Genomic DNA, 11,548 nt, shown 5'->3' with positions numbered 1-11,548 from the left:
CACTATTTTAGGGCCCCATCTCTTGACCATTCTCTAGTAAACAACTTTTAAGATTTCTGTATGCTGTTTGCATTAACCATGTTTTCATTACATTCTTGCACCACTCTTATATTACAAAAGTACATCTTTTTTCATAAGCTTCTTACTTAATTTTGTGTTATGCCTCTGGTTGTTCTATCCCTACATCTTTCTGAGAACTGTTCTCTATGTCATTAATCTATTTTAGAAACTTAAGAGGTTGTGATCAACTCACCCCTCACACTTCTGTCCTCTATAGTGGGCAAATTTGAGGCATCTAGTCTTTCCCTGGATTTTAGTTTCCTCTTGATTTTGGCACAATCTTCATTGCTCTCCAAATTTGAGAGCATATTCTAGTTTTGACCTAATGTAAGAAGTGAACAGCTTGCTGAATATTTCCTTATACATATGTTTGAAAGCTGTTCTACTAATTTTGTGTCTTTTACTTATATCCTAATGGGGAAATCGGAGAAGTAAAGGATGATGTCAACTCCCTAATCTTTCTTACATACAACATTATGCAGAATTACAGGGCATGTTAAAGGTGTAGGAGACCTTTGAAGAGGTATTCACAGGAGAGGGTGGTCATAGCATTAATGAAATAGAATCCTTACTCACCACCTGTGCTGGAAAGCACAACACCAAGCTTGTAGTAGTTCTTACAAATTTCAAGATGTGCTTTTCTTCTACCTGGGCCTGTTGGAATACCATCTTGCTGTAACAATCTTACATGGGCCACCAACTCTCGAAAGAGGAGGACCATCACCACATTCAAGTCTAAAGCATCATCATATAAGCCCAGGTATTCTCAATATGATGTCACCCAGCCACTAACAGCAAAGTGCAGTCACCTGTTCTCACACTTTCCTACCGTTTACTCCCAAACTTTAGAAACATCAGCACAACAGGAAGTGGATGACTACCTCCACTAGCCTAACTTGGATCCTAAACATGATATTCTTACGTACAGGAAACTGTTGCTGGTAAGTATCCACATCTTGTTCTCGTTGTCTAGCATTAAATGAACATCATCCTCTCCAGTTATGAATCTATGATCTGTTTTTGGCAAAACCTTCCAATCAGACCATAACAGGCTGAAAAATGATAGGTTTGAGATCCTTCTGTTCTGTAAACTCAAGAAATAAGCACATGTAAAAAAAAAAATCATATTTCTTTAAAACTTTTTTTTAATTCATCCTTGGGGACAGGGGAGAAAGAATACTTCCCACATATTCCTTGCATGTTGTAGAAGGTGACTAAAAGGGGAGGGAGCAGGGGGGCTGAAAATCCTCTCCTCTCATTTTTAATTTTCCAAAAGAAGGAACAGATAATGGACCAAGTGAGGATATTCCCTCTATAGCTCAGTCCTCTGTTCTTAACGCTACCATACTAACAAGGGAAATGGTGAATATGTATGAAAGAAAAAAGAATGAAAGACTTTTTAATTATGGAGCATGGGTATAGGGCACACTAAAATTTGCCATGCAGTGCAGTGTCTTAAAGTATTTCTCACTTAGGTTTCCAACAAACAGCATCTTGATGTATTGAGTTCTGGCAATTTAAATAAGAAATACAAATAAAACATAACGTATAGGAAAACATTTCTTTGTTGACATTATTTTGCAAAGATATTCCTTTAGGGGGACCAACACCTTCAATTGTTGAGACAACACAGCCATATACAAGCTCAAACTTATGCATCCATAAAATTTTGTAAACGGTGTTACCTCAGAGAATTAGATGATCCTAATGCAGAGAAACAGATGGTCCTTATCAAACAGACACACACTCACCAACAAATATAACAATTAACTTTACAAAAGAACAAGCATTTCAACACCATAATTATTTACAAATAAAATGGTTCTGTGTACTTCTTCCAAGAATGTAAAATTAACTGACTAACTTAATTAGTTAACTTAAAATCAACTTGACTAGTTAAGTTTAAAAAGATGGGTTAACTAAACTCAATTACTACACTTCCCAAATCAGTATTAATAGATCATTTTGAAAGTTTACTGGCCCAACCCAGGTACCAACAGTGGGTGATGGAGAAGGGAGGGAACGATAAAAAGAGTGATGTAGTTAAAATAAGGTCAAAAGGCTAAGAAAAACAGAGACATTCTCCGGAGAAGATACAGATGCCATAACACACAGGTAAGATTTAAATAGATATGAGAGGAAAGAATACATTTCGAATAAGAAGGAAGGAAGATCAAAGGGTCACAGGGACTTCACAAATCTGTGTGGACAAGATAAATGAAATTTGCAAGTTGTTCTGTAAAGTTATCAGGAACAAGTTATCAATGAAAGAACTTACAGTTACACTGGAGAATTCAGAGTTTAAAATTACTGAAAGAGAGGACTTTTCCCATAATTAAAGGGAGTCATCAGAAAGGGGTGTGGGTGAAGGTATAACAAAACAAAATGTAGGATAAATGAAAGTATGTGTATGAGTACATTAGGTAAAATTGTTGAAGCCACAGGAGACAGGAGGAATCTGTATGAAACGGACAGATTTAGAGAATAAGCTGTTGAGGTCTAAGAATATCTCAAGGCATGCTCTGTACTTAAGCATTTAAAGTTTACAAAAAAAAATGAAGAGTGAATGAGATTACATTTCAAAACAAAGAACTCTACTTGCTGAGCTATGGGCACAACTTTAAAGTACTTTAATAAGACTCCATCATATCAATTACATCTTGAGTATGCTTGTAAATGGGCTGTGTGATTTTATGCAACTGATCCAACTCAAGGTAAAAAGGAATTACACATTAACAAATATAAGTTCTGGGATTTTCTATTGCTTTATCTCGCACTCAAGATTTATACATGCTGAAAAAGGATATGACTAAAGAAAAACTTTAGTCTCTGAAAGAGGTAGGACTGAATGGTGAGGAATTAGATGCTGTTAATGAGTTAAGGAAGTAAAGTTCACTATGGATAATAGTGGAAAAGGTGAAGTAGAAAGTAGAGTCTTGCAAGGGAAAAAATGAAGATGCACAGAAAGTTCTGATAAATGGCAAAATCTAAGAATAGTAAGCAAAAATCTTGTACGGAAAAGGCTTGTCCCAACCACGATGCATGGCTATTAAACCAAAATATATAAAGGGCAGGAAAGATACAAAAAAATAAGAGCAGTGGAGATGAACGGCTTCTTCTGTACAGTTGGAATCGTTATCATTAAACCAGCCTGGGGACCTACTTCTCAAAAAGATGCTGGTGTTACTCCAGGACCCCCTTTTCCATGAGCTCCTGAAGCCCCAAGGCGGCACTACCTCCTTTGGAATGAGAAGTTTGTTAACAAGACTGCTCTTTATTTCATCAACAGACAATGATACAGCCTCACTGTTAGTAACTTTTCACACATGGTGTAACCACAGGCAGGCAGAGTCCAGCAACACTTATAGTTGGAATTAAGAGAATGAACATGTGGGGAGAATATGTTACATGAAGAAATCAAGAGAATGGCATATAGGTGAATGCCTTTTTGATAGTCATGTAAAATATATGACAAACTGGCATGCTTGATGATATGACACACAGTAGTACAGCTGGAGAAGGGCAGTCCACAGAAGAGATGGACAAATGTGTCAAAAAAACTGGTTAAGTCTACAGATATTTCAAATGATGTCAAAAATTATTTGGGATTGAATGAAATGGAGGTGCTTTGTGCACAGAGATCATGCAAGTGGGATGCTAGCTTTAATTTACTTTATAAAGTAGAAAATAAAAAACATGGTGAATCTCATGTTTCACTTGTGTATTAGTGATTTAAGACTGTATGTACCTGATCTACCCTTTGGAACTGGAAAATATTCAATGATAATAGATGAATAGGCAAAGAGAGTTTTTATACACATATATAAAGTTTTGATGCAGGATATATTACCATAACTGATGAATATTCACAGGAAAAATATATGCATATTACTGCATACAATCACAAATAACTGCCTCTCAATATAAATCTTAAAGTATTAAGTTTATTGAGTACAGTTAGAACCAGCATATTGAAGGGCACAATAATAAAAATAACAGAGATTTGAGGATCCATTTACATATTTATCTTTCATGGAAAATAGAAAAGATCTCTAAATAAAAATATGACTAGAATTTCACCTGTACAAAAAGTGAAATTTAGTTCAATGGAATGTGTTAAACATCTTAATTACATATTTACCATGTCTTGTGCAATTGTTTTAAACTTGAAAGAATAACCTTTATATTCTTTTTCTTTCTTTCATACTATTCGCCATTTCCCGCATTAGCGAGGTAGCGTTAAGAACAGAGGACTGAGCCTTTGAGGGAACATCCTCACTTGGCCCCCTTCTCTGTTCCTTCTTTTGGAAAATTAAAAAAAACGAGAGGGGAGGATTTCCAGCCCCCCGCTCCCTTCCCTTTTAGTCGCCTTCTACGACACGCAGGGAATACGTGGGAAGTATTCTTTCTCCCCTATCCCCAGGGATATATTCAGAAATTATAATAACCGTGATATGAAATAACAAATGTACATGCACTGATTTCTTATTTCATTCAGTAGCAAAGATTAAACAAAAAAAAAAAAAAAAATATATATATATATATATATATATATATATATATATATATATATATATATATATATATATATATATATATATACCTCACAAACACGGGAGACAGCACTCAAGTATAATAAATATGAACATATATTTTTTCATACTTATTCACTATTTGCCATGTCAGCAAGGTAGTGACAAATATCTCACTTCACAGCAGTAGCAGTCATTATAACTAATAGCGAAAGGATCAATGGTCAAAATAACTAGCAATGAGAGGGGCAACCAAGGGAGAACATCCACTCTCTAGCTGTTATAAATAATGCACTGAAAATGGGACCCCTAATCCACAGCCAAGCCTCACAGACCTCTCAGTGGTTTCCCCTACTGCTTCATGTGACTCGCTTTGGCCCAACGACAGATCATTGTCCCCTGTATACCACACTGCTTTAATTTGTTCTATCCTATGTAAGCCACACAACCCCTTGCACATTTTGGCCTCAATCACCCAAAGTATCTTTCACTCCACCCTTCCATCTCATCCTGGGTTTCCTTCTCCTCCTTGTTCCCTCCTTTACTGACAATTATATCCCCTTAGACAGCCTCTTCTCACTCACCTTCTCCCTATGTCCAAACCATTTCTGCATACCCTTTTCAACACTTTCACACTCTCCTTACAACCACTCACAATAAGCTAGCCCTGCAGCCTTGTAAGTCTCATCATAGGGAGGTAAGCAGGAAGGTAGAAAGGTAGATAGGTACCCCTCCATTTGTTACTTGATCAATTCTCCTGACATCATACCTTGTCCTAAGTATTTCATTTTCAACACATCTATCCTACTCCATAATTATTATTTATGGCCCATATGTCACACCCATAGAGCACTGTTGGGACTTCTATGCCATCACACATACCTATCTTTTCACCTACAGACAGTGATCTCTTTTTCCATACACTTCTCAATGCACCAACGAACTATGCCCTTTAACCCATCATATGGTTCACTTTAGCTTTTGTATTTACATCCACTGCCATGTCCACTACCAAGTATCTAAAATGCCTCAATTCCTCCAAATTCACTCCACTCAAACTAACACGCCAACCAACCTACCTCTCTTCCCTGCTAAACCTGATAACCTTACTCATTCATATTAACTCTTAACTTCCAACTTTTATACACTCTCCTAAGCTCACACCACCTTCCACAGCTTTTCACTCAAGTCTGCCGCCCAAGCCATGTCATTTGAAAACAAACATGAATCATCTCTTTAAGCCCTATCATCAACAGGATGATCAGCCACGGTGGAATCACTCCCTTGAACTATCACCTGAAACTCTCACCCTTCTCTCTTCCTATTCCTGCACATGCCTTACTTTCTTGATGAAATCTTACTGCTTTTAATGACTTTCTTCCCAAACCATATACTTGTAACACCTTCCACTCTTAGTCACCTTCTACAACATTAAGGGAATACATGGGCAGTATTCTTTCTCCTCTTCCCATAAGGATATGTTTGAAGGAATAGTGGTTCCAACAATATTATGTGGTTGTGAGGAATGGGCTATAGATGGGGTTGTACAGAGGAGGATGGATGAGTTGGAAATATAATGCTTGAGGACAATATGTGGTGTGTGGTGGTTTGATTGAGTAAGTAATGAAAGAGAAAGAGAGATGCTTGGTAATAAAAAGAGCATGGTTGAGAGAGCAGAAGAGGGTGTGTTGAAATGGTTCGGACATATGGAGAGAATGAGTGAGGATAGGTCGACAAAGAGGATATAAGTGTCAGAGGTGGCGGAAATAAGGAGAAGCAGAAGCCTAAGTTGGAGGAGGAAGGATGGAGCGAAAAAGATTTTGAGCGATCAGGCCCAGAACTTATAGGAGGGTGAGAGGCACGCAAGGAATAGAGTGAATTGGAATGATGTGGTACACCAGGATCAATGTGCTGACAGTGGACTGGACAAGGGCATGTGAAACATTTGGGGTAAACCATGGAAAGGACTGTGGAGCCTGGATGTGGACAAGGAACTGTGGTTTCAGTGCATTACACATGATAGCTAGAGACAGTGAACAAATGTGGCCTTTATTGTCTGTCTTTCTGGCGCTATCTTGTTGAAGTGAGGGGTAGCTAAGTGAGGATTTTTCCCTCTAAGGCTCTGTCATCTGTTCTTGCCACTACCTTGCTCACATGGGAAATGACAAATATTTACGAAAAGAAAGACGAAGAAAAGAAAAAATATATTGCACATGATAGCTAGAAACTGAGTGTGAACAAATGTAGCCTTTGTTGTCTTTTCCTAGTGCTACCTCAAGCAAACGCGGGAGGAGGGGGGGGGCATTTCATGTGTGGTGGGATGGCGGTGGGAATAAATGAAGGCAGCATGTATGTAATATATGTACATGTGTATATATGCATATGTCTGTGTATGTATATGTATGTATACGTTGAAATGTATAGGTATGCTTATGTGCGTGTGTGGGCGTTTATGTATAATGTGTATGTGGGTGGGTTGGGCCATTCTTTCGTCTGTTTTTTTTTTTTTTTAATTTTCCAAAAGAAGGAACAGAGAATTGGGCCAGGTGAGGGTATTCCCTCAAAGGCCCAGTCCTCTGTTCTTAATGCTACCTCGCTAACGCGGGAAATGGCGAATAGTTTAAAAGAAAGAAAAAGAAAAAAAAAAAATATCTATTTTATTTATTATACTTTGTTGCTGTCTATATATATATATATTTTTTTTTTTTTGCTTTGTCGCTGTCTCCCGCATTTGCGAGGTAGCGCAAGGAAACAGACGAAAGAAATGGCCCAACCCACCCCCATACACATGTATATACATACGTCCACACACGCAAATATACATACCTACACAGCTTTCCATGGTTTACCCCAGACGCTTCGCATGCCCTGGTTCAATCCATTGACAGCACGTCGACCCCGGTATACCACATGGTTCCAATTCACTCTATTCCTTGCACGCCTTTCACCCTCCTGCATGTTCAGGCCCCGATCACTCAAAATCTTTTTCACTCCATCTTTCCACCTTGAATTTGGTCTCCCACTTCTCCTCATTCCCTCCAACTCTGACACATATATCCTCTTGGTCAATCTTTCCTTACTCATTCTCTCCATGTGACCAAACCATTTCAAAACACCCTCTTCTGCTCTCTCAACCACACTCTTTTTATTTCCACATATATCTCTTACCCTTACATTCCTTACTCAATCAAACCACCTCACACCACATATTGTCCTCAAACATCTCATTTCCAGCACATCCACCCTCCTGCGCACAACTATATCCATAGCCCACGCATGGCAACCATACAACATTGTTGGAACCACTATTCCTTCAAACATACCCATTTTTGCTTTCAGAGATAATGTTCTCGACTTCCAAACATTCTTCAATGCTCCCAGAATTTTCGCCCCCTCCTCTACCCTATGATTCACAGACAGTATGAAGTATGTACATGTGTATATATGTATATGTCTGTGTGTGTATATATATGTGTACATTGAGATGTATAGGTATGTATATTTGTGTGTGTGGACGTGTATGTATATACATGTGTATGTGGGCGGGTTGGGCCATTCTTTCGTCTGTTTCCTTGCGCTACCTCACTAATGCAAGAGACAGCGACAAAGCAAAATATAAAAAAAATAATAATATATATATAGGAAGTTATCAAAATGCCCTACAATCTAAACATGTTCAGATTCCCCTCTTGTGTATTTCGATAGATTTAAGAAAAAATATAAACCTTTACTGCAAAATTCAATTTCAATTATGTAACCCCAAAACCCCTTTCATGTGGATCATGCAGCTTTATAGCTGTCATAAAATCAGTTTCTAAAAAATGACAAACTCCTCTGAAGTGGAAAGTTCCTTGACGAGACTACTCCTTTTAACTTCATTCAAGTGGAACCGGGGAACATCCCTTTACCACATACATCCATCAAAACATTCTTTAATGATAAAATTTGCTTCACTTACTAAATATTTTCCTATATAAAAAATATAACAATTTTTCCTATAACACATATAGTTTTCTAAAATCTTATTTGTAAACAAGGCTAATTTCATTAACTGAAACCAAGATACAATATCACATATTTCATTCTACAAACAGTACATTCACTGCTAATCAAGCATAACTGAAACAAAACAGCAATTCAATGAGAGAAAAAAAGCAAATCTATTTGGAGTGCTGTTAGCAGTGATGTACATGTTGATTATTCTGACACCCTAAGCAGTGAGCTGACTATTTCATCCTCTTTTTAGATCAACATTTGCTTAACTTGGAGATAGTAATCACTAATACATCAAGAGAAGACACTTCTTAAATGGTTATGATGATTATGATCAGAAAGGTAATGATATTTAATTAAAGAAGATACTAAACACAACAAAAATCATCACAACTTCACCTTTATCATTTCTAAATTTTATGTGAATAGTATTTCATATGATTTATCTGTTTCAGCTGAGAAGATCATTGATATCTGATGAACTCAATGGTTTAACTTCAGACTTTGACAGTGCTGAGAGAGATGAAGTGTTCATTGTCTGCATGGGAGACATCACTGAACCAAAAGCGTTCAAAGAAGTTGGAGCCATCATATTTGGACTGGCTGTATTGTTCATTGTAGTACTGTGCATCATCTGATTCATACTCATTGGTCTTGGCTGTGAAGGAAGCAGGTTATCAAATGCTGATAAATTTGAAGTTTGCATTCTTGTATTTTGAGTAGGAGCCTGATTCACCCAAGAATTAATTCCTACAGGTTGAAACACATTTCCACTCGAAACCATGCCTGATACTTCCCCTGGTCTTCCTCCATAGTTTATACTACTGTTGCTTACATTATTCATTATACCTTGACCTACAGGTGAATTCCCTGATGCTGCTGCTACTCCCTGCTGGGCATTTCTTGATGTTAAAGCAGACTGGCTGGACTGACTGGTCATCATATTCAAGTTGGAGCTAATTAATGATGAAGTAAGGTTATGAGGCATTGATGTTGCTGATGAAAGTGCTGAGGCATTGCTATGAGAAACTGGATTCACTGCTGGTTTTTTTATACTGCTGGAAGGAGGTGGAGGTGATGGAAGAAGAGGAGGTTGCTTTCGAAGGCTGTCTTGTAATCCTTGTTCCTTAACCATCCTGATACATAAATATCAATTAGTCTGTTGAACCTAAAATTCTAAGCAACTATAATCAGAGAGTGAAGCATTTACATACATCAAGTTTCAATATAAGCACATGAATTTACTGAAAGTTTCTCAAAAATGTCAAAACAACTGTTTAACATTTCATTAATATTCCTGCGAACTTTATTACATTTGCAAACAAGTGCAGATAACAGAAACTTCAGTAAGTCTTAGATATTTATGTTTTAATTCGTATGTTGAACATGAAATGTATAGTGTCAAAAGTAAACTCAGTTATGAAATACTGTAATCCAACTCCTGGGCCACTGTGACCTTGATGTCTGTATGGGATGAGCAGAGGACAGTTATGGACTGTTTAGTCTTCAGTATGGAAGTTAAATCTTTGACATGAGAAGTCATGTAATATGTTGCATCTGAGAGACGTTGTGTCTAGAACACATCTCAGACAGCATAACTCATATGTGCCTGAGGAGTGTAATTTCAGATGGGTGTTTTCTGGAGGAGTGGAGTTTAATAATAGGTTGGGAAAGTAGTTGCTTAATGCTTTTTTGTGTCATTATGGATTATGTATGTTTTGTCAAGTTGTGTTTGTTAAGAGAGTGGTGATCAATTAGTACTGGCTACTGAAGTGTGAGCCAGGAATAAGCTTTCAATTCCTACTTGAGAAATGGCAGTTGGGAGTGGTTTAGAGCTGCTTCAAAGGAATGAGTGGCTATTCTTACACTTGTCTAAACCAGAGTAGAATCAAAAGTATTCTGTCTTATTAACAGTTTTTTGCCCCTTTTCTTAAATCTTCCCTTTCTGTCCACCACAGTGCTGCTGCTTTTTTTTTTTTTCAAGTGCTATTTCAGCCACTACTTTTGGGGGCAGTCTGTGTCCTAGCTACCAGGACTCACGAGCAACCATGGCTGTTGCTTCCCATAGTTTTGGTATGGAGATCAGCTGTTCTTTCATCAGACTGTGAATCTATGGTATTATCAATCTTCTTTTGTCTTTCCCTCTTTGTTTAACCTTTCCAACTTTGACAGCTAGGTTTAAAGACATCCGAGGAGTTAAATCAATTTCTTCTACATTCTTTTCTGAGCTCCTCATAATAACTGTTAACCAATGATGGCCAAGACTGGGGCATGTTTTTGCTGGTGCCATGTCAGCAACTGTGGCAAATAAGTAATCACATGTAGGAGATTACTATATCTTTTTGCGAGTCTTTCTGGCGTATGTATGATTAGTCAATGTTGTGTTTGTTGGAAGAGGGGTAGGATCTGTTTATGGAGGCTGCTGAAGTGTGAAGACGGCAAAAGGTTTTCATTCTACTTGGGAGTTGGTGGCTAGGTATAAAGAGGTTTGGCTGGAAAAGACTAACTGATGTTGCTTAATAGAAATGAGCACTGATCGCACAGAGCTGAGACTATATTAAAACAATTTTGTTTCGCTGTGCAGGTGCTGAACATTTGTGCTTTTTAGGCAGCCACTGTTTGTCTTGAGTGTGCTCTGTCTTGTGTGATTTGCAGCTTTGTTATATTTGGTTTACACAAGGTGGATAGCCAAGCGAGTGGGCCATAAATTAAACAGATGAAATATCAGAGGATACTGTGGGATTCTTTTTCTAGTCAATTTCTGGTAGTGATAAGTGTTCTTGAGGGTGTTTATTTTGTTTATGGCCTTTGTGCTGAGGTTTCTGGTGTGGAGAATGTAAGTCATTTGCATGTCATATGATGGTTGAAGTTTGGCTGAGTAAGAGAGACTGACCATTCTGGGTGATGGGAAGGTCCGAGTTGGATTCATGTCTGTCAAAAGTTAAGAGGGTGACAGTGGATTT

At 37.8% G+C, this 11,548-nt stretch overlaps 1 protein-coding gene across 2 annotated transcripts in view; it reads right to left on the bottom strand.

Annotated features, from left to right (window-relative positions):
* Positions 1 to 1,446: 1,446 nt before the first annotated feature.
* The window catches only part of LOC139761969 (SCY1-like protein 2), a 39,384-nt gene continuing 29,282 nt past the window's right edge, over positions 1,447 to 11,548 (bottom strand). For both annotated transcript variants that reach the window (XM_071686702.1, XM_071686703.1), the window contains exon 15: positions 1,447 to 9,721. In XM_071686702.1, coding sequence (XP_071542803.1) covers positions 9,037 to 9,721 — 685 coding nt within the window. In that variant the 3' untranslated portion in view covers positions 1,447 to 9,036. The remainder of the gene's footprint in view (positions 9,722 to 11,548) is intronic.

This window comes from Panulirus ornatus, chromosome 42 (assembly GCF_036320965.1).
Source record: "Panulirus ornatus isolate Po-2019 chromosome 42, ASM3632096v1, whole genome shotgun sequence".
NCBI classification, from domain to species: Eukaryota; Metazoa; Arthropoda; class Malacostraca; order Decapoda; family Palinuridae; genus Panulirus; species Panulirus ornatus.
Note: the sequence above shows the minus strand (reverse complement) of the source record. Positions and strands in the feature narration are given on the sequence as shown.